Consider the following 26,837-nt stretch of genomic DNA (forward strand, 5'->3'; position numbering starts at 1 on the left):
GCGGAGTGAATGCAGGCTGGTGTGGTGCACGGTGAGGTGTGTTTGTGCAGTGTGATGTGTGGTGAGCAGCGATGTGCACAAGATTTGAATTGGTGGCGACCCCTGAACAAGTGTTACAGAGTGTATGAGCTAATATCATTGAGACTGACTTGTCATAGGATTTTCCTGTGTTTAGTGTTAGTTTTGGATTTCTAGGTGTAATAGGTTGATGATGTTTTGGCTTGAGCTCTAGGAGTTTAGTGTATGTTAGACTAGCTTTACTGTATGTATGTATAGGTATAACAGTTAAAGATTTAATTATTTAATTGAATTATGTATTTGTTTTCACAGACCATTGAAGGTGTAGCAGTTCGTCTGCTGAGTCTCCTCTTGGAGGGAGGAGACTCCACCCCTTGTGTGCTTGAGTGGGATGTGTTCAGCATCCTTGTCACACTCACATTATCACTACCATCCATATTCCCTAGTATTCAGGGTATAGCCACAGGATCACAGCAGGTAATAAATATTTTATTCCTTTACACTTTAAATGTTTTACTTACTTTTGTATTACCTGTATATTTATTTCATTTTTTCAAGGATTTATCAGATGACATCTAAAAAAGCCAGTAGAAGAAAATGATTTTTAGTTTATCTTGATATAAAGTTTGGATTTCATAAGATTCCTTTCCTTCTTGTACAGAACTGAAACTCTTGTTACCAAACATATTTCTTCATAAACAGGATCTTCACATCTTGCAAGTGTGCTTTCTGGCCCACATAGTGCAACTCCTCCTCACATATGAGGATCCAGGAACTGGTGTAGACATGGAAGTGGATGAAGGTTCTGATAAAACCTCAGAAGCAGGAGATGGGCCTTGGTTGGTGTCCATGATGGCACATTGTCGTTCACTGGCCAGCATTCCCCAGATCAAAGTTCAGCCCCAGCAGCTTCTAGATTATGTGAAAAGAAATTGGTTAGTAATTTTTTGCCCCCCCTCCCCCCTTCTCTCTCTCTCTCTCTCTCTCTCTCTCTCTCTCTCTCTCTCTCTCTCTCTCTCTCTCTCTCTCTCTCTCTCTCTCTCTCTCTCTCTCTCTCTCTATGAATCCAGTTTCACCTTATTATGGTATTATATGAGTGACCATAGTTATTATGGTGTGCCGTTTAGGAGTTAGTGTGTGTATGCAAAATGATTACAAAGAAAAAAAAACAAGGAAACAAGGATCACCTAAACAGAGCAGCACTTCCTTTTCTCTTGAACTTCCTCATTTGCAGTATCTCCCAGCTGTTAAGTATTGTGTTCTTAGCTGGCACTCATTTTTTTAAGTAAAAATACTTCACATTTGATTTTGTTTTGGTTGTTTCTAGTGTGAAAGGTGGAGTGAATTTTTTTGCATACAATCTCTTAACATTGCAATCACTTTGCATATGGATGTTCATTAGCAATCATTCCATATATATAGTATTATTTGCTTTTTTTGCACTAACTGAAATAAGGACATATGAAACTTGAGAAAATGCCACTTATCCCTCAAGCATCCCTCCCCTTTTCTTCCATCTCGCTTGTCCTGCTTATGTAAGCCTAATGACTGGCAGTGGATAGATTTGTGATCTGCTTTTTAGTGTAGAATTTAATTACCACATTTGATGGCTTGAAAGATCATTCAGATTCTTTTTTAGTTAAATAGATTTTTTATTTAAATTACTTTTTTGCATTAATCCTTACTTGTTTACACTGATTATTTGTTTCGATCTTAAGAGGCCTTTTTCTTGTATTAAACTTGGCCAATGTTAAATGAAATCATAGTTTAATAAATATTAACCAGCATCAATTTTTCACATTAAAATGGGGAGTGAGGAAAAACTTTCGGATACATCTCAGAATGCTTAACTTCATAGAAGGTGTTTTAGCTAAAGATGAGATGTGAAGTTTCCAGTTTAGATTATAAGAAAAGGACAGACTGAGGATGTTCAGTGTAGAAGAGGAGGACAATTGAGTGTCAGTGAAGAAGACTGGATAGTTGTCTGGAAGGTTGTGTCAAGTTGATAGAGGAATTGAGTTTTTGAGGCATTGCACATTACCAAGTTTGCCTTACCCCAATCAGAAATTTTAGAGAGATCAGAAATCAGGTGTTCTGTAGCTTCCCTGTGTGAACTGTTTACTTCCTGAAGGGTTGGACATCTACAAAAAGAATCCCTGGTGTAAATCATTAGATATTTAATCTCAATATAACACTTAAATAATTTTTAATACAGTATATTTAATTTTTATTTAAATTATGATTTTTTTTACTCAATATAACACTTAAATAATTTTCAATACTGTACATATATTTAATTTTTATTACAATCGTTATATTTTTACTCAATATAACACTTAATCATTTTAATACAGTATATTTAATTTTGATTTAAATCATAATTTTTTACTCTGACTTAAATTTATTTAAATGAAACTAACCATGTTTGAGAGTAAGCAGATATGTCAAGGATTATGATGATAATGAAATAAGTAAATCAAAGTTTATAAAACATCATTGTGCATAAAGATAATTTATAAAACATGGGAAATTACAGTCAGTTTTAAGATATCAAAAGTGTAAAATCAGTCCTTTATACTCTTCAGAGGCAACAAAATCATGGTAATTATGTATTCATCTATGCATTGTTTTTTTTTCTTTTCTTAAAACAAATATTGTATGGCAAGTTAAAAAAAATTATGAATGTGTCTAACCTCAATGATCACTGAGTTAAATGTGAAACACATTTGCTCACACTCAAGTATATAACTAGTGATTTGTTTCTTTATATTTTCATTGTGTGTGTTTTGTGCTGTTTTGTCCTGATTAGCATTATCTTTTATAATAATAACAATACAAAATTATTACTACTGATATGCATTATTGGTGTGGAATGTAAATAAAGTTTATAGATGACTCTTAAGAAGCAAGTTTATTAGAGAGTTATCAGTATGTTTTCATATAACATTGCTAGATCTAAACTACCACCAACAATAACACAAATCTTTATCAAGATGCACCCTGATTGCCCCCCCCCCTTCTCCCCCTACCTCAGTTTGATAAGCCATCAAATACAGTTGTATCTGTTTGAACAACTGCTCATACAACAGCTCTTTCAGTGACAATTCATCACATAAAGAAGCAGGACATTATTGTTGGACAGAAACTAATGGCAGATTTTTTATATATATTTGTTGTTGGGCAGAAACTAATGGCAGATTTTTTATACATGTTGATGGTGGTTTTAGCCAAGTTCTTCATATAATAGAGGCTCACTACAGTGATAAAGTTTGTAAAAGAATTATAATGGGGTATTCATATCCATATCTATATTAATGAAACCTACTTCCCTTAGCTTGTCCTACTTGCGATGCTGTGGGTTATTCTTCCATTTCCTGACGGAGGTACCAGCCCCTGAAGAGCTGCAGTCCAGTGTGTGGGTCCCCGAGTCAGAATTTTATTGCCTCCTCCGCTACTTGGGGCTTTCAGTAAACCAACTGAGACCCACTTTTAGTGATCCTCCTCTCTTGGAGCTAGTCAATAGGTAAGCATGTGCACTTGTATACAAAATAATGTCTTAGTTTATTACTTGAGTTGTTACCATTTGATGAAATGCTGAGGCAAAAATTGGGAAAAATAAATAGTTTGATTCAAGAACTTTTTTTTATCATGGGGGGATCTGGTACCAAACCTAAGATATTTTTCATCTTATGTTTTATCTTCACTTTTCAATGGTTGATCATCATTAAGGTCAAATAGATTGGCCAATTTTTTAATAAAGATTTAGACTAAATATAGAGAACTTTAGTAGAAATGTATTAATTTAATTGCCTCATTGTGCTGCTACTATTTTAATTTTTGTCTCAGGAGGGTTCTCTTAAGGGGAGTGGATGCTTGTTACTCTTAGAGGTGACATTCACCTTTTTTTTTTTTGCAATATACATGATTTTTGGTGTGCATGTATCTTAGTATGTAAAACATGAAATCCCCAATTTTCATTGAGATCTGCCCATTAGTTTCAGAGAAAAAAATATATATATTCAATGCTGAAAATGTAAGAAATATGCCATCGTTATCACTTGAATTTGTCAATTGCTTTTCATCCAACTTTTTCAAAAATTATTCTCTATAATACACATACATACATCTTCATTTCCCCAAAAATGGATTTTTGATAAGACACTTCACATAGAAATAAGACAGAAATGAATATTGATTACGAAAATTTTTAATGGAGAAATTGTGCTTGAAATTTGGAAAGTACAAGTTTTGAGATACAAGCTGCTTTCTTCTGAGTAGTGTATATCATTGCATATGTTGGCTCTTTTCATTAAAATTTTAAAAATAATAGGAGAAAAATGACAACCAAAAGCAAACCAGTGTTTATTATCATGTTCAGGTCTAATTGGCACCTGGTCCCTTCCTGTTTGACAGGATATTACTCACTAGCAGTTGAGAGTATCAGAGGATGTGACACAAGTGGTGTTTTTTTTTTTTTTTTTTTGCCTCAACCTTCTCCCCGAAGCATTTGTAGCATATCTTGGATAGGAGGCTTTCAAGCTGGGAGAAAGATCTTTGCAGCAGAGTGGAATTTTTTCCTAGAATAGCTGGATTTGTATATCCAGCTCTTTTGCTTGGTAGGACTCGGCAAATAAGTTGTGGTGGTGGTGGTTCTTGAGAGGCTGAGGGGGTGGAGAGGTGAGGTGTGAGGTTGGGGAGGCTAATGATAAGAGAGAGAGAGAGTGGGCTAGTGACAAGAGTGTGTGGGCTGGTGAGTGGTCTTTTTTCTCTTTACTGTCTCTAGTCATGCAAGCTTTGCCTCTGAAAGATGACTCATTGCTTCCAAATTTGTGAATGAGCAATAAAAGCCAAGAAAAATGGGGTGAGGTGGTAGACAGCTGAGCACATGTACCCCTCTTTGATGTCACAGCAGACACTGAGATGGTTGGACCTGTCATGGTGTGGTGGCTCAGAGCTGCCCCCTCCTGGTCCCCTATAGCAATGATGCCATATGGATGTTTACAAATATGGTAAAAACACCAAAAAAGTTTAAAAAAATGCCTCAAAATCACAAGTTTCTAAAAGACATGTGGCCTAGCATGCAGTGTGACATTTAAATCCATAGAAAGAATGATATCAGTTTCCCATTTTCACAGAAGAAAGCAAACACCTCAATGATGACTATGCTGTTAAAAACTCTACTTCGAGGTCTGGGTTGAAAATTCTTATTTTTTACTGCCCACTCCCCTTAAACATTTACTACCTCTGAGATGATTATAACATAATCACTTTACAATACACAAACTATTGGTGGAAAACCTTGGTTGTAATGCTGAGTTGCTTCATAAGGTCCTTTAGCTCAGAAACAGAGAATTTTTTGTCAAATATGGGATATACTGTTAATGATAGTAGGTATTATTTACTATAACTACAGTGATTAGGCTTTGGCACAAATTGTTATACACTTTAGTTGTAACTAATTTCTTATTCCTGGAATGATGCCATCTTATTTCTTGTCATGTTCATGTTCTGCTGTATTAGGAAAGTAAGTTTGTTGATGGCACTGATCCTTCCTCAGATGGTGTAGTCATGATCGTGTTGGGCCCCTGGTTTGTGCAACTGATAGAAGAGACTGTGTTAGGCACTGGACACACATCAACCAATTGGTCAGTCTACCTCATGATTACTCTGAGCTGATAAACACAGTTTCCCAGTTCCCCTGCCCTGCGTCCTCTGGTGATGACTCTCGCACACCAACCATGTGCCTGGTGTGCGGCAAGATGCTCTGCTCGCAGGTAGGGTACAACTAGCAGGTTACAGCTGAGGATTTAGCTTATTCCTTAAATTAAGGAAATTACTTTCAAGACTAGTTCAAATTTTACTTTTCATGTCCTTTTTCTCTTCTTATGTGATTCCCTTTTTGATTTCTGAGAACTCTAAATTCTCAACCCTTTTTGCTAACATTTTGAATATTTTAAAATTTACGATCACAAAGTTGGAATAATATTTAAGTGTTTTCCTTCCTGAGTGTCATTATTTTATCATCAAAACTCTTAAGTCAGATCTTGCATATGTCAGTGTTTGTGTGTTTAATTTTGGGATAAATTTCAGAGTTATTGTTGTCAAACCGAGTTCCCTGAGGGTTCTCGACAGATGGTAGGGGCCTGCACCTACCATGCCCATTTCTGTGGAGCAGGGACAGGTATTTTCATCAGAGTTCGTGAGTGTAAGATCCTTTTGCTCTCTGGACAAATCAAAGGTAAGAGCTGTGTAAAAGATGATAATCTGTATTTTTTATTTTATTTAAATGATTATTTTTTTATTATTATTATTATTATTATTATTATTATTATTATTATTATTATGTATTTATTTATTTTTTTTTAATGTAGGAGAGGCACTGGCCAAGGGCAAGAAATTTTTTTAAGGAAAAAAAAGAAAAAAAAAATGAAATACTGATCCCAAAACAGTCAAAAGCTATCATCAAATATCAAAGGATAAGTGTCTTGAAACCTCTCTCTCTTGAAAGAGTTGAAGTCATAGGAAAGAGGAAATACAGTTCTAGAGTAATGTCTATCTATCTGTCTATCTGTTTTCTTAGCCATGAGGCTGAATTTCAGATTAAAATGATCATATACAATATGAAATCAAAAGATACAAGCTGAAAACTACAGTGTACAAACACTATGTCTCTCTCAGATCATTCATGCATGCAGCTTTAATTTTTTACTACTACCAGTAGGAAGTTTTTGACTGCTCCAGTTTGGAGCACACATACAATTTCTCTCTTTATGACCGCCAACCAGCTATTGGTGCCTGCCCACTACATGTAGCAATATTGACTCTATGCATTACTTGTACACTGTTGCCAGACACACAATCATAAAAACAACTGGATGTTATTCCAAAAGAATTTTTAAACCCAAAATTGTTTCCATTTTCATTGCATTTCCAGTTCATTTGCAGCCACTATATATATATATATATATATATATATATATATATATATATATATATATATATATATATATATATATATATATATATATATATATATATATATATATATAAGAAATTCATGAAAATTATGATAATGAGTAAATATGCCATCTTCACAGTCATATGGCCTCTATCATTCCTGCCACTGCCTATCTGTGCATTGTCTTACTGAAATGAAATGCTGTCTTACTTATAAATCAGCACAAAAAGAAGCATATATTTATGCATATAAAGTATATTACAAATATGATTCAGTAATAGTAATATTAGAGTAGGCATAAATGTTTGAGTTAATAATTTGAAAATCTTTATCATCAGGTTGCTTTGTGAACCCACCATACTTGGACGGGTATGGTGAGACAGATCAGGGATTGAAGCGTGGTAATCCCCTTCACTTGGATGCCACCCAGTACTCCAAGCTGCATGCCATGTGGCTCTCACACTCCATCCCAGACACAATTGCCCACACCATGGAGAGCAATTCAAGTGTTGTGGCAACTGAATGGCAACACCTCTAGGCATTTGTGTACAAATGGAAGTGGAAGTAAAGTCAGAGACAGTGCAAAAGATCTGTAGATTTGTTTGCAAAGCAGGTGAGAGCGTTTAAGAAAAAAATATATTATCCAAATATCCCTGAAAACAGATTAATAACCCTTTCCAATGAGTATTATTGGAAAAGGTTTCTCAGAAAAAAAATATACAACATGGCCATTATATAGTCCATATAATAAGTTTTTATGTTAGTTGTTCACTTAGTCTTCACATATATGGCAGGTATCAGTTGTTCATGTTCCTCTTGAGATTGATGAAATCATGTTAATACATGCCTAAACTTATTATTATTTCTATTGTGTCAAGCTTTCTGCCTTTGCTGAATATATATATATATATATATATATATATATATATATATATATATATATATATATATATATATATATATATATATATATATATATTCAGCATAAGAACCTACCTAGTCATTTCAACTGAATTTTCATGTTATGAAGACTTGTGTCTGCATAGAAGTAAAGTTTAGTATTTTGCTTAACTAGAACACAAAATAGTTCAAACAACAAACATCCGTGTCATGCCCTTGGTGTGTTTTAAAGAGGAAGCTTTGATTTTATGTATTTCATATCTTGAAAGCTATGTAGAATTATATTATAAAGAAAACTATGGAACAAAGTGTAAGAGTAGCTATTGTTTCATGCCATGATAGGTAGTCTTTTCTTTTCTATAGTGGATAATTTCAAACATCAATCGTTGAATAATCTTTTGATAGTTAAAAGCATACCTATGCATAGCTTTATCAAACTTTCAAAAATTCCGAAAAACAAAGATTTGAAAATTTTGTTAAATCGTTGATAAATATAATAGGCAGATAGTTTAAGCAGATGAACATTTAGGAAATTTCCTCTTTTATCTTTGTACAATATCTTTTGTTATAGAAAAGTAAAAACTAGATTAAGTTGCTATTGTGTTTTATAATTAGTTAAGGAAATGTTTGAGAAACATTGTGTACACTAACTATTGGACCATGCTGTATGGACATAATGTCATCTTGAGGAAATCAATCTCATGACTAAAAACACTATTTATTTTACCATCTTCACAAAGAATATTTCTCAGTGTGCTTTAAATATGCCTCTTTATAAAGGTATTTATGGATTTACAAATGAAATGGCTCTAAACATGGGTGATTATGAGAATTAGGTAGTGTAAACAAGATTATTTTATTTATTTTATATGTTGAAATGGGTATTACATTTTATTTGTACACGTACTTAATAACAAGTGAATAAATCTTGCATCTATTCAGTAAAGGTTGTATATGTTAAAAATACTTAAAATGGTACCCTATTCAAATTAATGACTATACTTATAGACTCATACTTCAGTGTCTTTTTTCAGGCATAAAGGCAACAAACATACAGCACTTAGTCACCCACCAGTTCTTAGTTTCCATAAAAAATATTGTGAACAACTTAAATATTGCATATTCCTGAAAGCTGTTGTAACACAATTATTTTACTTATGCCATCACCAGTGTTTTTGTGGCGTGACCAAGATAATTTCTGGCTTTTTGCAGCAAGTGTGCACACACACATACACACACACACACACATTTTTTTTTTTTTTTTTTTTTTTACAGGTTGTCAGGTGAACAGAGGGTTCATTGCCCAAATAGTCCTTCTATCATATAGTTAAAATCTAGACTGTGGAGTGGTAAGCTGAATATGTCAGTCTTTTGCCAGACTGTTTCCTCAAGGTATAATGCAGTAATGTACCAAGACAGGGGTCCTCCACCTTTTGCAAGCTGAACCCCCTAAAGCTGGTTCAGTGCAGTTGAGGGCCCCTTCCTCCCTGCACCATCATTCAACCCTCTCCCCAACTATGCCACCATAGATAGATAGATAGATAGATAGATAGATAGATAGATAGATAGATAGTTGCATCTCCATTGTACTAATAGCCAGGGAGTCTATGATTTTCCGTGATTTTTATTCTCCTCCCATCCTGTGCTCCCCCTCCCCCCCCCAGGAGTGTCTGTGCCTCCCCAGTTGAGAAGCACTATACTAAGATGTATGAGTGTTTAGAATATGTACGAGAAAGACATTTGATAGATTAAGCATCCTGACAATTATGATAGCCTATACAAGGCTCACTGGAAATATTGGTCTGGGGATGTCATCAGATGCATTACTAGAATATATATCAAGTAAAACCTTGGTAATACACACATTATCTATATATCAGGCTGACAGCTTTTGTAAATGGAGAATGGAAAAATCATGTCACACACACACACACACACACACACACACACACACACACACACACATTTACATAATCACATTAAGAATTATGAGAAGGATGTGAAGAAATAAGACATTTCCCTCTAATAGCTTAAAAGCCACTGTAAAGCAGGCTGAGGATGAATCAATGTCACTTCATATTTTATAGCATCTCAATCTGAGAACCCCTACAACTGACAAGAAAAATGATACTTCACTGGAAACATTATTGTAGCCATATGACCAAGTCTGATGTTTGGGCACTTTCACTCACAATCTAGAAAATAAAAAGTAAAGTGTTCTGAAGTGATTGCTCTCAGACACCACTGTGTCCTTTAAATCTTTCATTTATACTGTACCACATCCTTATACACAATAAATATTGTTTCCCTCATCATTATAATAACCTTGAGATTTCTTGCCCAAAAAACAGAGCAGCTCAAAGGGAATTTAGGTACAGAGTAGTATAATAAAGTAGCTGGAAGTGGTATGGCAGTACTACTTCCAAGCAATGCAGTTATTGCCAGGCAATTATAATGGGATTACCAATCTTAACATGGCAGATAATATTGTAGGCTATTACAAAGCTGTCAGTCCTGAGTGGGTGATAATTTTTTTTATAAAGGTTTTATAATTTTGAGTCTCTCTTTCTCTCTCTCTCTCTCTCTCTCTCTCTCTCTCTCTCTCTCTCTCTCTCTCTCTCTCTCTCTCTCTCTCTCTCTCTCTCTCTCTCTCTCTCTCTCTCTCTCTCTCTCTCTCTCTCTCCACCTTCCACCCCTCAAACCCCACTGATGTGTGCAGTACATATTGTTAGTGTTGTGATGTCCTATACAAATCTCATTGGGAACACAGGTTTGATGATATTTTGTGCTTTAAGTTTTGGACTGCCATGCTGCAGTGATATTTGTGTGACCTGGCAGAAATTAAGTCCTTATACTAATTACACATTATTTTTCACTTACCTGGACATGCCTTTGTATTTACCTTGGAACATGGAAAAGAGTCAACCAAGCTATGCAAAATTTACAGGGAGTTCCTTAATATAAGTTACCAACAGCAGCCTTCTTCAGTCTTGAGATAGGACTTAAGTCAGTATCCTTTGAATATTTCTTCACAGGTTCCATGAGTATTTACCTAGTTGTGACATACAGGAAAGGAGTTATGCTGGTACTGTCATGTCTCCATATTGTTATCCAACCTAGTCTTAAATTCATGAATTGTCTTTGCATCAATCATGTTTTTCCAGTCTGTTCCAGGCTTTCACCATTCTCTGCAGAAAACTGATATCTTTGCTGCACATGTCCCCTTTCATTTTCTGTAAAGCCCAATCTTTGAAATTAATCTAATATATGCATTTCAGACTAATTTTACACTATGTTGGTGTAACAAGGCATTCACTCCAGCTTTCTTAAGTGCATCTACATTACACTTGTCAGAGCACTCATGCTTTTTTTGGAGGGAAGGAAGGAGACCAGCTCTGCTCACTGTGTGGTTGCCAGAAAAGAAATGATTAGATGTGAGAGAAAGACCAATTTAGTTTTTTAGGTGCCTTGATACTCCTCTCATGGAATAGTTCAGGACGTAGGCAGGAGGAAATACTGGAACCAGAAGATAGTTCCAGGAGTTCACTAGTGAAAGGGATGAAAGAGTGAAGATATTAGTTAACTCTTGCAAGAGTAGGTTGACAGAATAGGAATGAGAGTAATTATGTAGAAAAATCTGTCCAAAGAGGCCACAGGAGGGAGAGGCATGCAGTTGCAAGTTCAGAAGAAGACTAACCATGGAAGTAACAGGAGATATCAAGAGATGCAGAATTACAGCATTGAATAAAAGGCTCAACACAGTCTGTTACAAGAGAGGAGTTCAGATAAAACACTTTTGACTCCACCTCATTTAAAAAGGCTGTGTGAGTTGAATTGGGAAGCAGTACTGTGTATGCAGATGGATAAGATTCTGTATATAGTAGAGTAAACAACTGAGAGGAAAAAAAATTGCAGCAGAGATTACACAAACACCCAAATGGAAGCTGCCTTAGCAAGAGAAGAGATGTGAAATTTCCAGTTGAGATTTTCAATGAAGGACATTTCAGTAACATTCAATGTAGAGGAGGGGAAAGAAGAGTGTCACTGAAGAAGAAGGGATAGTTGTTTGGAAGATAGTGGTGAGTAGGCAGTTTAAGGTTTGCCCTGCCCCAATTTGAAATAATTTCCAGGTCAAAAGTTAGATATTCTGTGGCTTCTCTGCATATGTTCATTTCCTGCTAAATTGGGCAAATGGTAAAAGATAATGAGATAAAAGTGCAGAGAGATGAGTGGAAAACTTATGGGGGAAACTTTAAATTTAAAAGATTTATGCTAAACAATAAAAAAACTTCTGATGTCTTTTAAGGCAATAACAAAGATTTTACTGAAATCACTAAGAGAGGATAACCAAGATTCAGTAGTTAGAATACCACCAGTAGATATCCCTTTACAAAAGCCACATTGACAATCAGAGAGAAGGTTGTGAGCAGATAGGTTCATCAGTGTTTCAGAGTCTTCCTGTTGGGGACAGACTTCAAAGCTTAAGAAAGACAGAAAATCAAAACCATAGGTTGATAGTTTCAAAGATTTGAATAATCATCCTTCCTAGGAAGAGGATGAACATAGAGTAAATTCCAGTAACTAAGAAAGGTGGACATTGACAGACAGAATTGGAATATTTTGATTGGGCAAGGAGCAAGCATGGAAGTACATTAGTGGTATAAAACAGGAGGAATTCAGTCATGGTCATAAGCCTTCCTAGGATAATGGGCAGAAAGAGTTGAGAAAAAAAAAAACTAAAGAATTTCTCTAGCAAGTATATACTCATATAATCAGAGAAAAAGGTTGAAGGAGATACAAAGCCACAATAATCTAGTGTGGAGTTCTTAACCAGAGGAAATGGCAATGGAACCATCTGGATAAAGTACAGGAGGGAAAAATTAAATAGATAAATTGTTGGAGATTTTTTTTTTTTTTTTTAGCTAGACGCCAGTATTGTCAAAGAGATGGATTGACAAGACTGACCTTTTTTATTGATGAAATAATTTTTAGCAAGTTGGAGAATATATCTGGCTTGATTTAGGGAAGAAATAAAAACGACACGGATATCAGCAGATGAAAGGTTATCTGTGAGATGTCTCACATGAGAGCAAGCTGAGGTAAGTCAAGCTTTGACTTTTGGGATCAGAGGAAGTACATTTATGTGGAATGTATGCTTCCATGCCAGAGGCAACCACCTGTTACGTGTTCTGCACAGAGAGATGGATCTCTGGCATAAAAGCATTGTAGGGAAAATCACAATAGTACCATCTTATATAATCTCTATAAGTTTTCCCTGTTGGCAGATTTGCGGTGCAAGAAGCAACTCTGCTTTGGTGGGTCCAGCCTAGAGGTGGTACCGGAGTGATAGGACAGGATATAGAAATAAGACTGTGATCAGATTTGGAAATTTATATAACATATAGGTATGCAAGTTCACCAGTACAAGACTGAAGTAAATTAGGTGAATGCCATCAGGTCCCATGCCAGAAGAGAGCTCTGGAGACTTAAGATAATCTCTTACTATGGATTAATCAAAATCAATGCTAGAGATAGAATAATTACAAGACTCATATTCAGCAGCGTTTGGCATAAGTTGATAAAAAAAAAAAAAAACCGGAGCATTAACAAAACTATCACCCATAACTTTCAATAACTTGTCCTTTCACTAGTCTTTATTGCTTTCCATTGTTATGTTAGACACAATTAAGAAGGTTGATCAATCTTTTTGTGTCTAACATAGGAATGGAAAATCTTGAGAGTTGAGACTAATATCAAAGGACAATTCACAGTGAAATTGTGCATAGATGCAATAGTTTCCGTATTAATAAATTAGATTGTTAAAGTATGCAAGAGTATTTGTGACTTGACGAGTGTGTCTGCCATACACAGCTCTGATTTTAATATTGACCAAGTCACATGTTTAGAATTCAAAAGGGTTCTGTGTAGTTTAATGTGCCATGGAAGCAAGGAAACATGTTTAAAAGGTACAGACGTATCAACAAGAGCATATGCATATAATACTAAAATAACAACAACAACAACAACAACAATAATAATAATAATAATAATAATAATAATAATAATAATAATAATAATAACAACAACAACAACAAATAAACAAGTAAACAAAAAAGATAATCATTGACAGAGATAATTAAGCTACCTCAAAATCCTTATATACATAAGAAACGTGATCTTTAATTCTTTCTATATTTTCTTTATGCCATGCTCGTCATTTGCAAGATCCATTAGTTATTGGAATATAGGCAAGGGCGGCAGTGAAAAAAAAAAAAGCGTACTTCTAATGAACCAATGCAGTCTCTTTCAGAACTCGGTACTAAGCTCAGTATATTTCCAAATTATGATCTTTTACTAACTGAGTTAGACCCAGGGAAGTAAAACAGCTGAAAAAAAAAGGCATTGGTCGGCTGGACATTGAACCAATATGTTACCATTTTCCCACTGATAGGGGGATTTAAAACACCTAACAATATTACTTCCTTATCATTCTCAAAATTCACAGTCACGAATTTTATCATGTGTTTGAAGCAGTGCAGGAAGGTGGCCTTTAAAAAATCACATCACACAAGTATGGAAGGAAAATACCAATGCAGTAAGCTAGGACAAGATATGTTAGTTTTTTTTTTTTTTTTTTCGTATATGTTCTCTCTTTCCTTTTTTTTTTCTTCTTCTTTCTAAAAGTGGTGTTCGTTGCTCACTTCTCTTTTTCAAATTAGTTTTACTACACAGAGTATTGCGAGATAAGACTTATGCAGCTCTCCTGTGAAACTATTCCTATGATTTAGTTGCAGTGTATTTGTTTGGAATAAAAAAGGGGGGAAAAAAAAAACGCAGGGTCTATATGATTTCAGTCTCATATATGTATCAATTTATATCACCTAACCCTATGTGTCATCCCATCCATCTTCATACTCAACTTTATAACAATATAGATATATATTATTCTGTATAAACCTTATTATATTATGTTTTTATTTATCTTCATGATAGATTTTTCGATTTTAAGTTGTCTATTGTGTTTACTTTAAGTAATGTACTTTTAAATTTTTCATTTGCCTGAAAAGCATCAAGCTTATACATAGGCTGGCCAATAATGTTTACCTATCCAATAATGAAATGTATAAACCTAGGCTATAATAAAGTGTTTAAAGTGTTTGGTTGTCAATTACTTTTCCGAAGTTTCTTCGCATACTACTGAATACGTAACGTTCTTTTTCACGTTTTAATTTATCATGGGCTTTTCTCTAAACATGATCATTTTTCCTTTTGTTTTTATTCATCCAAAAGCCAAGGTCATTGCTGAGGTGATCATGAAGTTTAGGTCCCGTCGCTTACGCGTATTACCGGGCGTATCACACACACACACACACACACTATCTGATGTCCGACTTGCAGTGGAGAAGCTTGGCACTCAGATATCTTCAGTAAACTTCCCACGGAAAGGGTAATATTACTTGTACGTATTTATTATTTAATTCGGAATAACAGTATGACTTTTCACATGGATAGAGGAGTATGTGAAGGCAGAGTACAAGAAATGGAAGTGAGATATGCCTGTCGAGGACTGGGACAAGCGACGTCAGCGGGACGGCAGGCGGTCAGCTGAGCGGGAGACGTGAGTGGTACCTATACGTATTGGCCTTCCCGGACTCGAGGAACAACGTGTGCTGGTCATTCACCATAAATTAATGTTCTATACTCACTTGGCGGGAGGCACCCAACAAGTAGGCTTATAGCTGCTCTTGCTGTGTGTTTAACACGGAGTGACGCATTCTAAGATAAGCTTGGTGCACCCATTGCAACATTAAATGCTGCTTCCTCATAGTTACCTTGAACTTTTTCTTTGTTCTTTATAAGTTTTGAGGCCAGTTGACCAACACAAGACAACAGAGCACTGAAGACTTATCTCCATCCTCATCCATAAATTTGTCTAACTTTCTCTTGAATCTAAAGTCTGTACAAGTACTTTCGGCATTTCATGAAATGCCCCCATCATTCCCCGCCAACCCCCCTAACTCCTCCAATAAGCTTAGGGGCCTGTAGGGAATCGTTTTTTTTTTTTTCTTGGGGGGGGGGAGAAAAATAAGTGAAATATGGGTGTTCAAAAATTTAAGGGAATTTTCTTTAATATTTTTAATTTCCCAAACCTAATCTAACATAACCTAACCTAGCCATGGGGGGGGCTAGATCCCACCCCCCCGCTAGAATGTTAACCTAACCTAATGAGGGACCTCAAAAATTATATCATTATGCCTTACTGGTGTGGTGTTGATATTCTCAGACCGATGGAGGTAGGTACAGTTTAGCCTTATGGCCTTATGGCCAGCAAGCTCTGCCTCCAGGAACCCTCCCATCAGTGTCTCCATCATTGCCTTCCAGAGGATTGACTCTGGGCCCTGTGACTAACTACAGTTAACATGCAGTGTCCTTCCTTCAGGCTCAAGGAGTGCAGACACTTGCGCCCATGATGCACTGGGGGACTTCTCCAGTCAGTGCCTCCATCACTGACTCCTCCGGCATCCTGGGTGTTAGTTGAAGTGTGTTACTGGATTGGATAGTATGTAGAGAGCTAGGGCAACACCCACAAGTGGAATTGTTCTGAGTGTCACACCCTTCACCAATTGACCTTGACAGCAACCATTGATGACCACCCTGACCAGCCTAGCCAGTGACCCAGAACCACAACACCCCTTTTGCATGCCCATGCTGGCACCTCTACCCAGTGCAGTTGACTGTGGAGAGTAGCTCATTCATGTCCTAGACACTGTGGGAGCAACGTCGTTGAGGATGATGTGCCCTAGCTTAAGGCATGATTGGGTGGGCTGACAGGTAACCCCTTTGGAGCCCATTGTACTGCAGGAGCCCTCAGTGGGGGGACAGGGAGGGCACCCCCTTGGCATTGCCAGGCAAGTTACTAGCCTAGAAGTGTAGAGTGTACACATGCCCAACCCAACACCTGGAGGTAGAGGTGTTGTGAGTAAAGACATGCCATGCCGTTGGCTGATTGAATAGAACGTTAATTAGTGGTGGAAAGTGGCATCCCCAAAGGAGTTGCTTGTCTCCCAATCAGGCATAACAATATATATATATATATATATATATATATATATATATATATATATATATATATATATATATATATATATATATATATATATATGAACGATAATGTGTCATAACATGACAATATCAGTCTGATGTAGGTTTTCAATCAATCAACTGTATTCCATACTTCCTACTCTCTGATTGATCTCAGCATTTGTATGTGTCATGCTTCTGTGTTACATGACCTTTTTGTGTCCCTAAATTTCTACAAGAAACTTGCATGTTCAAGGAAATGTAATAAATTGTATAAACTTTTCTTAATATTATTTACACATATGAGGACTGTTCAATGAGTTCTCGGCCTAACATAGAAAGAGGGGAGACAGGAGCTCACTGCGGCTGGAACATGTTCGTACACGTTCCAGCAAGTAATACATGGGCTGGCACCCTCATAACATTTTTTATTCAGTTCAGTGGTGACTTTTCGTGAATGAGGATGGCATCTTCTGGCAAAATGAATAAGGTTGAACGTTGGGCTATGATAAAGTTTTCATGATTGAAGAGAAAGTGCTACAGTTGATTCATGTGGAGTTGAGGGCAGTACTAGGGAACAGTGCCCTATCCTGTTCCACTGCCAAATGTTGGGCTGCTTTTTTTCAAATAGGGCTGAGACTTGTGTGAGAATGACCTCCGAAGTAGTAGTCCATCAACTGCATTCTGCAAGGAGACTGTGGCCGTAGTGGAGAGCATGATCATGGATAATTGCTGAATCTCATTGCAATACATTGCTTCTCAAGTGGGGATCAGTAATGGGTCTGGTGCAATACATTGCATCTCAAGTGAGGATCAGTAATTTATCAGTTATTACTATCTTTTGTAATTAACTTAACCTTTCCAAGGTGTCTGCCTGATGGGTGCTAAGAATGCTGACGGCAGAGCAGAAGAGGAACCGGATAATGACTTCAGTGGAGATGTTGATCCTCATGAGAGCAGATTCAGAGGGATTCATGGCCTGAATTATAACCCAGGATGAAATGTGGGTTCTTCCCTTTGATTTTGGAAACCAAAGCCAAACCTAAGCAATGGTATCATCCCTCCTCTCTGATACAGTGAAAATTTAAGGTCACAAAGTTTTCCTGGAAGGTCATGGTGATTATTCTGGGACCCTGAAGGGATTCTCCTTATAGACTTCTCACTCATGGTTGCACCATTAATGGACCATATTATACTGATCTACAGGAGAAGCTTCAGGAGACTCTGCTTGAGAAACACCAAGGGAAAGTGACCTAAGGTGTTCTCTTGTAGGACAATGCTCCTGCACACAAGAGCATGGTGGCCATGAACAAAGTGGTGTCCTGCAGCTTCAAATAGTTGCCCCATTCCCCTTATTCTACCAATATGGCATCCTCTGACTTTCACATTTTCCCACATAAAGAAACTGCTTGGTATCTCTTTCAGTGATGACAAGGATATCAAGGAAGAGGTCATGGAAGTTTTGGAAGGATTCAACCCACCATTCTTCAGGGACAGATTTTTGCAATTGAAGATGAGATTGGAGAAGTGGATCATGGTCAAAGGCAATTACAATAAAAAAAAAAAAAGTGAACCTCTTGTTCTATCTTTGGTCCTTCTGGGTTAGGCTGAGAACTCATTGAACACCCCTCATATTTATATTTGTGCAATCAAATACAACTTATTACAGTTATACACAAGATCCTTTGCACAGTATAAATGTTACTTAATTTTGGATTCACCTCTTCAGATGAGTTATATCAAATATCTAGCAACAACATTACATTTCAGATTCATATTTCTTCATGCAGTTAATATTCAATGACAAAACACATGCTGCACATACCTGATCCCATTTTTTGTATATGAGATGGTTAGAATCATACTTTATCAAGTTTTTTTTCTCTCTCTCTCTCTCTCTCTCTCTCTCTCTCTCTCTCTCTCTCTCTCTCTCTCTCTCTCTCTCTCTCTCTCTCTCTCTCTCTCTCTCTCTCTCTCTCTCTCTCTCTCTCTCTCTCTCTCTCTCTCTCTCTCTCTCTCTCTCTCTCTCTCTCTCTCTCTCTCTCTCTCTCCCCACAAGAAAATTGCCTCCAAAGTTTGGCAACATATAAACACACATATCTCAGGAACTGAAAGAGATATTCCATTGCATTCTCCTTTTAAATTTCTCTGCTATCACATTCTGCCATGGTCATTACAATAATAATGACAGTAATAGTGTAATGATTGATTTGACTATGATGATAATGGGAATGTCTACATTGAAAGTTCATTAAAGTTCAAGAAACAAGAGGAAAATAGAGTTTTACTGCATTGTTATTTTACTTACATTGCTGGATAGTCATTTTAAGTCATGGTGTCATAATCCATGAATGCATTGGGTTATCAGTGTCAGTGTCAATGTCATCCTTGGCGGCCTGCAGTGGCTGGCTTTGGCAAGGAATTTCTTCTCATTCTCTTTCACTGCTCATACAACTCATAGCAATTGTATTTTGGTGGTAAAATAGTACAGAAATGATAATGCTTGCATCTCTACTTGAGTGTAAACAGAGTCTGTCACCAGCGACAGAATCGTGGATAGTGATTGCCTAGGAGAGTGTGTCCTGCACTCCCATTGGCTTAGAAGTGCTTGACGGCACTATACGCTTTGCATGGTTAGCTCTCATTGGCTGAGAGTTTTCTACACCATGTGGTCCCTTCAAAGAGACGCTTGATATCTTGTACTTCCAAACTCTGGGCTTGGCTTGAAGCTGTGCAATGGAGGGGTTAAAGTTACATTTACCTAATGGAAATTTTGACCTTATTGCTGCATGCCTTCTGTACCTCTGACTTGTTCAACAAATAGTCGGATGTTTGGGGAACACTATGCTATACTTAACTCAGTTTTGGATGGTATGGCACTTGGTACAGTATGATTCTAAGCGCCTCATGTAACCTTCAACATTTTACTCTAGACTGCATAACAACTGTTAGGCTCTACTTACGAGTACTGTGGCTGGAAGTTTGCACATCTTGACTCTCCCTGATCTGACAGCTCTGCCCAGCTTCTTATGGTTTCTTCTGTTTATTTCCATCTCCTACATAACACAATATACCCCATGATGCAAAAATAACTTTGCACCAACAAGCTTTCATTGCTATAAGGTTTATTTTCCAATCACTTTGGTTCTTGTATTTTCATCTTGTCAGGAACAAGGAGGCAGAGTTTTGACATATGTTATTCCTGCTGTCTGTCTTGTCCATGGCATTAGCACAGCCAGGTAAACTTATACTTCCCTTGTCTATTAATTGTGATAGCCACCTCAAAATCTCCTCTTGTAATCTGCTGTTACTCTCCAGCTCTGTTGGTCTTATGATGGCTCACTGTATCTTGTTATTCTCTTTGGTGGTCTCTTCCTGTTTCTTATCTATCAGATTGTGATAGCTTATTGTAATCTTGGTACTTGCTTTCATGTTTATATTCTTCCCTCATTTATTTCTTCTACTTTCTTCCTACTTCATATTTTCCTTTTTGCCATTCTTGTCTTCACTCATTCACTCAGCCAAAGCAATAACGAGTTCAAAATTTTGTTTGAAAACCAATTTGTTTGGAAAGGAAGGAGTTCGGTAACTGAGGTTCCACTATACATATATATAGCATACAGTACATTAACATAAAAAATTTTTAGGGTTATAGGTAGTCTGGAAATATTTTAATTTTCTAGGAGGTTGCCTCAACTAGGTCAGAAGCATGGTCATTATTTGCCATTACTTTCATTGTAACTCCAACACGAATCACATCTAATGTGGGCTGTTAGCGGTAACAGACCCTACGCTAGCAGCAACCTATCTGTATTTTGTGGGGAATGATGGCCAAGTTTAAATAAGTACTTTCTTGTATTCAGGGTTAGTCTCAAAACTTTCTGATACAGCTTTGATTAATTTTTTTTATTATTTTTTTTTATACTGACTTTAAAGCATTCTATAGTTGTTCCCTTGTGTACTCGTAATTTAATTTAGACAGGAACGGAAATGGGGAGAGTTGGTGACAGACCTATCCACTACCTTATTTTGGCCTAATCATTTTATCTCTAAACTGAGTATATCTAAATTGAGCTCTTGAGCTGTGAGTTTTGCTGTTTCCTGAGTCAGAGGTCTTATCATTTGCAGCTGACTGTTATATTTTATTTTTATTTTTTTTATTTTGTTTATTTATTTTTTTTTCATTATGATGTTTGAAGTTATTGTAAGGATTAATTTTCCCTCTCAAATTCTGCATGTCCAGTTGATGACAAACTTCATCTACTGCCTCTTTGACAATATGGATACTTCTTGATGTTGATATTTTAAGAAGTATCCATTGTCGGATCTGATTAACTATTCTCCCTCAGTGTTGTGTAGTATTGTCTTGTGTTTTAACTTATTAATTGCATCATTTGTTGACATCATGATATATGAAATTGAGAGAGAGAGAGAGAGAGAGAGAGAGAGAGAGAGAGAGAGAGAGAGAGAGAGAGAGAGAGAGAGAGAGAGAGAGAGAGAGAGAGAGAGAGAGACTGAATAATTAATTGCCTCTATATTTTCTTTTAACAGATAGAATGGCCCTTAATTAAGAGAAACCTGCATGTATGGAGAATTTACAACAATGGCCAGCCTATATAGTGATGAGGCATCTTTCTCTACAGTAAGGCACAGTAGTAAACTCTGTTACATGAAGTGGTTATCACATCAAAGGTGTAATGCTTATGGGATTAATTGTCAAAAAATGGCATTTGAATCATAATTTCTTGCCAGTTGTTGTTTTGACCCAAAAATTTGCCTCAGTAGGAAAGTTGCATTAACATAAGTGGTTTTGTTCTTCTGACAGTGCTTATATATAGTTTCTTGTACAACTAAAATAAATAAATAAAAATAAAATAAGTAAATAAATAAATAAATAAATAAAAAATGTGCCCAAATGTGCAAGTACCATACCTGACATACACATCTTGATGTGGTTTGTCCATTAAGAGAGAGCAGCAGAAAATGGGATGGCTAAGAGAGTTTATTTGATAGATTCTGTGGGTGCAAAACAGTAATCTGTGAAACAGAAGTGCAGACTGCTGGAGTATGTAAGAAAAATGAGTGATGGAAGAAGAGGATTAAGAGCTTGCAAGGATAGGAATGAATAGAGATTTGTCCTCCCACCATCCTTTTGGGGAGAGCTCTTAGAAGTGGGAGTCATATAGAGATTGATATATTAAAATTTTGTTTTATTTATATATCTAAGATGTGAGGGCATGCTTTTTGGCATGACTGAGTTGTGTGTGTGTTTATGCCTTGTCTTGGCTACACAGATTTTTTCTCATAGGAAAGTAAAGCAACAGACTTCATACCAAGAGCTTACCAACTGGAACTCTACGAACATGCCAAGAAGCGGAATTCCATTCTTGTTCTGGGTACAGGGTCAGGCAAGACCTTCATTTCCATACTGCTCATCAAAGACCTTGGATATCAGGTAGGAATTATTGGAGTATATTTGAAAACAGTGAGGTGATGGAATCATTTCCTAAAATTCCCTTTCAGTGGAACTTCCATTGGATGAACAGGATAATTTTCTATACAGAGAAGATAGTTGTGGATTTCTTGCTCTATTTCATGTTCAAGTCTTTCTTAAGTAAAATCCATCTTTTTTTTTATTTCTATGTGTACTATTCTCTTTTCTATTGCAGTACTTAAAAAGCTTTCAGTCTTATTTTGCTTATGAATGCAAAGGTAGCTATGGGAAAAGATCGGAAAAAAAGGAAGGTTTCAGCAGCACTGCATATCTATTACTCACTAAGGCAAGTTCACACACTTTGCCAGCCTTGTTTCCTGATGTGCCCTGACTGTTGAAAATGGCTGCAAATGTATGATAATAGCATCCTAGTCAACTCTGAACAGGCTGCCCACACATGATGTTATCAGTGGTCAGGATGTGGTGGCCAGGTGACACCCCCCCACCCCCTGCCTTTTTTTTTTTTTTTTTTTTTTTTTTTTAGCACTAAAAAATCAGGAAGGGTTGGGGCAACTGTCACAGGATGGCCTGTAGTTGGACATGGTCATGCTTCAGAAGCTATCCTGCTTACTGTGGTAGGACCTGACAGGATGAGGACACTGTCTATAAGCTATTGAAAGGAGGCAGGGTGATATAGCAATGCTGTCCCCTGCCACACCCTGGTTGCACCACATTTTCAGGAGGTGGATGACATTCTTAAATGGATGTTTTTTCTTTTCTCTCTCTCTCTCTCCTTATTGAACTGCTGGAAGTTCTTGTGCAGTTCCATGTTCCTGCCCTGTTCATTCCTGAACAGGTAGTGCTTCATCCTTTGAGTTCATCTCTTCCTGCTCCTTATAATCTCCTTGAGCTTGCACATAACCTGCTGATATTATCTAATGTGCAGTATAGCTAGAGACGATCTAGATTATTGGCTCTCAACCTTTGTTGCTTAGTGGCACACTAAAGGTACATTTTGAACTTTGATGGTGCATCAACCCTGTAGTCAATGTAGTGCAGCTCCACTAGAAGGCACAAATTTAAGAATGCATACTATGTAGGAAAATTATGCAGCACACTTTGGTGATAGTCACAGTGCACAAATCTGCCATAGTGTACAGTTTGTGGATCATTGATCTGGTTGGCTTTGATGAGGAACCTATATTGTTTTGCCAAGGGCACATGTCGGACAGTGTTCTGTATGCTGGCACACTCCCTTTTAAATAACCAGTGGATGCTGTCAGGGTGGCATAGGGGAGCACCCTCATCCTCAATACATCCATCAGCTTCTGGTCAGGTTGTGAGAAGAATGTACCTGTGACACAGACATGTGAGGACACCATCGAGCATTAATTGTCATGCTATCAGAATGCTATTGTATGCTGACCATCTGGCAGTAAAGTTATGGGGTGAAAACCAAGGATGCTAGTCATGGGTGGTTGGTAAAGTATATCCTCCTAACCACTCTCGTACTACAAATTTCCAAGAATGGGACAGGTTGGGGCATGAGAACCTACCGTAAGCACTTGTAGGATCACAACCAGCTAATGCCTGTAGCATCCCTCAAGTGTGTGTATGATAAAAGATTTTCAACAAAAGACATGGAATAAGTAAAAATGATGAAGTAGGTAATTCTGTAGTAGAAGTGCTAAACAGAAAATTGAGTCAGTTGCAGTTGTAGAAGTGCTAAACAGAAAACTGAGTCAGTTGCAGTTGCTTAAAAAAAATCTGTAATTTTTTTTATATTTTTTTATAAATGAGTAGACTATTTGAACATATACAGAAGATGGGCAAGATGTTAACTTTACTCATAAATACTTTTAGAATTTTTAGGATTTCGTTGAAAAATTGACTGTTTCTAATAAGGAAAGATGATCTACGTATCCCCCCAAAAGATTGTAAGGGATGAGGAAATGCTTGTGGATGTATGTCTGTAGGTGCCTTGTCTTGGCTATCTATTTTTAATGGGGATGTAGGATTGCTATGTATGGAATATCATTCTGCTATATAAGCAGATATATATTCCTTTTCTTGTTAGATTATGAACTATGTTCTAATTTATTATTATGGCTCTTTTCTCTGTTACAGATTCGAAAGTCATTAAAAGAAAATAGAAAATGGACAGTGTTTGTGGTTAACACAGTTCCCCTAGTGTACCAGCAAGGACATGCAATACACAAACACACTGCATTTGACGTTGGTATGTTTGAACGTTCAAGAGGAATTGACATCTGGACAGATGAAGATGTATGTGTAATTGAAATCTTTTATTAATTAGATAGGCAAGGCTCAGCTCCCATGAACCATGATAAAAAAATTTCATTAACCATTCATTCTTGTAATATGTTGTTTAGGAGTTGTAGTTAGCTGTGATATCCATCTAAGAAAACAATACATAAAGCCCAGAAATAAAGCAAATCAGGTTTTAGGATGAATTTTTAGGAGTGCTAAAAGTATAAGTCCTGAAGTAATATTAAATTTATATTTGGCACTAATCAGACTTCATAGACCATGCTGTGCAATTCTGGTCCCCATATTACAGGTAGCATAGGTCTGTTTGAATCAGTACTAAGGAGAATGAGTTAAAGGATACAAAGAATGAGGGGTATTCCTAACAAAATGAGACAGAAGCTTTTAAATTTACATTCCTTAGAGAGACGTAGGTTAAAGAGGGGACTTGATAGGGGTCTTTAAATAGTATAGGAGATATAACAAGGATGATGTAACCAAAATTCTCAGGATCAAAAATCAAGATAGAACAAGAAATAATGGGTTTAAGCTTAAGAAAAATAGGTTTAAGAAATAGACAGGAAGGAATTGGTTTTTGAATAGTGGTAGATGAATAGAATTGACTCAATAATGAGATCATTAGTTCTGGGTCATTAGGGAGCTTTAAAAGGTCAGACAAATTTATGGATGGGGATGATAGGTGGAAATAGGTAGGTATGTTTCATACAAGGATTGCCACGTGTAGGCCTGATGGCTTCTTGCAGCTTCCTTTACTTCCTTATGTGATGTTAAAAATTAGATTATTCATCTTTAGATTCCTTTACACATGGTTCTCTTAGGGGGTGGAATGATGTATGTTTTATCTTTTTTTTTTGACCTTGGTGGATCTCCCAGACTTGTAAAGAAAAGAAAAAAAAGTCACTTGATGTTCTGAAGTTTCTTTTTTTATTCTTATATTGGTATTTCCCATAAAGGATCAGTTTTGGATAATTAGGTATCTGGTAACTAGAGTTACTGTGAATGATAAACTAAAGTAAATTACATGTTTTAGCTTTATATTTATTACTCTAACAGACAAGTATTTAGGGTAAGAAATTTATTACAGAGAACAATTTACTTAGCAAAGAAGTCATTCATGTTTTTTACTTATTTCCTTGATAGCATATTCATGAAATCTTGAAGTATCACAGATTTTATACAGAAATTTTCATAACTGGACACTACTCTTTTTACTGCTGGAAGAACATTTGGGTGTTGGCTGAGTAGGGGAATTCCCCATGAACTGCATTGCTATATCTCTACAGGATCAATTATTGGTTTAACACCTAGGGGGACATGCAACCCTCCTACCCCCCCCCCTCTCTCTCTCTCTCTCTCTCTCTCTCTCTCTCTCTCTCTCTCTCTCTCTCTCTCTCTCTCTCTCTCTCTCTCTCTCTCTCTCTCTCTCTCTCTCTCTCTCTCTCTCTCTCTCTCTCTCTCTCTCTCTCTCTCTCTCTCTCTCTCTCTCTCTCTCTCTCTCTCTCTCTCTCTCTCTCTCTCTCTCTCTCTCTCAGTATTGTATGATATTGTGTAAATAATTTTTCTATAATTTATGTGTTTGTGGTAATGGTGTTGCAGAATATCAAATGGGGGCAGAGCAGATTTGTCGCATGGTTGTCTCACTCACATTAGTGGCTTTTGACTGTTTGAGCTATTGCTCTGGAGGGTGCATTGATAGTACCTCTATTAGCCTTTTCCTCTAAAAAATACTTATTCATGTTGTTAATAAGTTCTTTCTCCCATTTGTGGAGAACACATGAATTCTTGGGAGTTGCTTCCATCATGGGAGTGACCCCTGAGAGGCTGAGTCACCTCTCTCTCTCTCTCTGACCTGAGTCACCTGACCCTACTGATAAGCACCCCAGATGCTCTTGATGTACATGACAATGCTGCAGAGCTATGTTGTCAAATGCTGTGATATTTCTGTAAAACCCAGACTATTATCTTAAAACCTGAACCATTCGTAGTACTGAAGGATTTGATAAGCTAAATAATCTGTACCATACTTGAATTTCAATAAAAAGTAAAAAGAACTGATATGTTAAAGAGAAATCGTGTGATGTGGCATAGTAGCTAACCATTCGTAGCACTGAATGATTTGGGAAGCTAAATAATTCATATCTAATACTTGAATTTCAA

At 36.7% G+C, this 26,837-nt stretch overlaps 2 protein-coding genes across 14 annotated transcripts in view; both read left to right on the forward strand.

Moving 5' to 3' along the window:
* The window catches only part of LOC135100845 (E3 ubiquitin-protein ligase UBR2-like), a 52,250-nt gene extending 43,428 nt beyond the window's left edge, over positions 1-8,822 (forward strand). For all 6 annotated transcript variants that reach the window (XM_064004311.1, XM_064004310.1, XM_064004308.1 and 3 more), the window contains 6 exons: positions 331-495; positions 721-953; positions 3,353-3,541; positions 5,576-5,792; positions 6,109-6,256; positions 7,315-8,822. In XM_064004311.1, coding sequence (XP_063860381.1) covers positions 331-495; positions 721-953; positions 3,353-3,541; positions 5,576-5,792; positions 6,109-6,256; positions 7,315-7,514 — 1,152 coding nt within the window. In that variant the 3' untranslated portion in view covers positions 7,515-8,822. The remainder of the gene's footprint in view (positions 1-330; positions 496-720; positions 954-3,352; positions 3,542-5,575; positions 5,793-6,108; positions 6,257-7,314) is intronic.
* A 6,385-nt stretch (positions 8,823-15,207) lies between these two features.
* LOC135100847 (endoribonuclease Dicer-like) overlaps positions 15,208-26,837 on the forward strand; it is a 37,865-nt gene continuing 26,235 nt past the window's right edge. For 3 of the 8 annotated variants that reach the window (XR_010268943.1, XM_064004320.1, XM_064004319.1), the window contains exons 1-4: positions 15,208-15,323; positions 21,509-21,599; positions 22,266-22,412; positions 24,519-24,677. Coding sequence is in view for 7 of the 8 variants with exons in the window: in XM_064004320.1 (XP_063860390.1) it covers positions 21,540-21,599; positions 22,266-22,412; positions 24,519-24,677 (366 nt within the window). In the remaining variant the exon portion in view is untranslated. Of the gene's footprint in view, positions 15,336-15,370; positions 15,604-21,508; positions 21,600-22,265; positions 22,413-24,518; positions 24,678-26,837 lie in introns of those variants that run through there. The other 5 variants (XM_064004314.1, XM_064004318.1, XM_064004316.1 and 2 more) reach the window with 5 other exon arrangements.

This window comes from Scylla paramamosain, chromosome 5 (assembly GCF_035594125.1).
Source record: "Scylla paramamosain isolate STU-SP2022 chromosome 5, ASM3559412v1, whole genome shotgun sequence".
NCBI classification, from domain to species: Eukaryota; Metazoa; Arthropoda; class Malacostraca; order Decapoda; family Portunidae; genus Scylla; species Scylla paramamosain.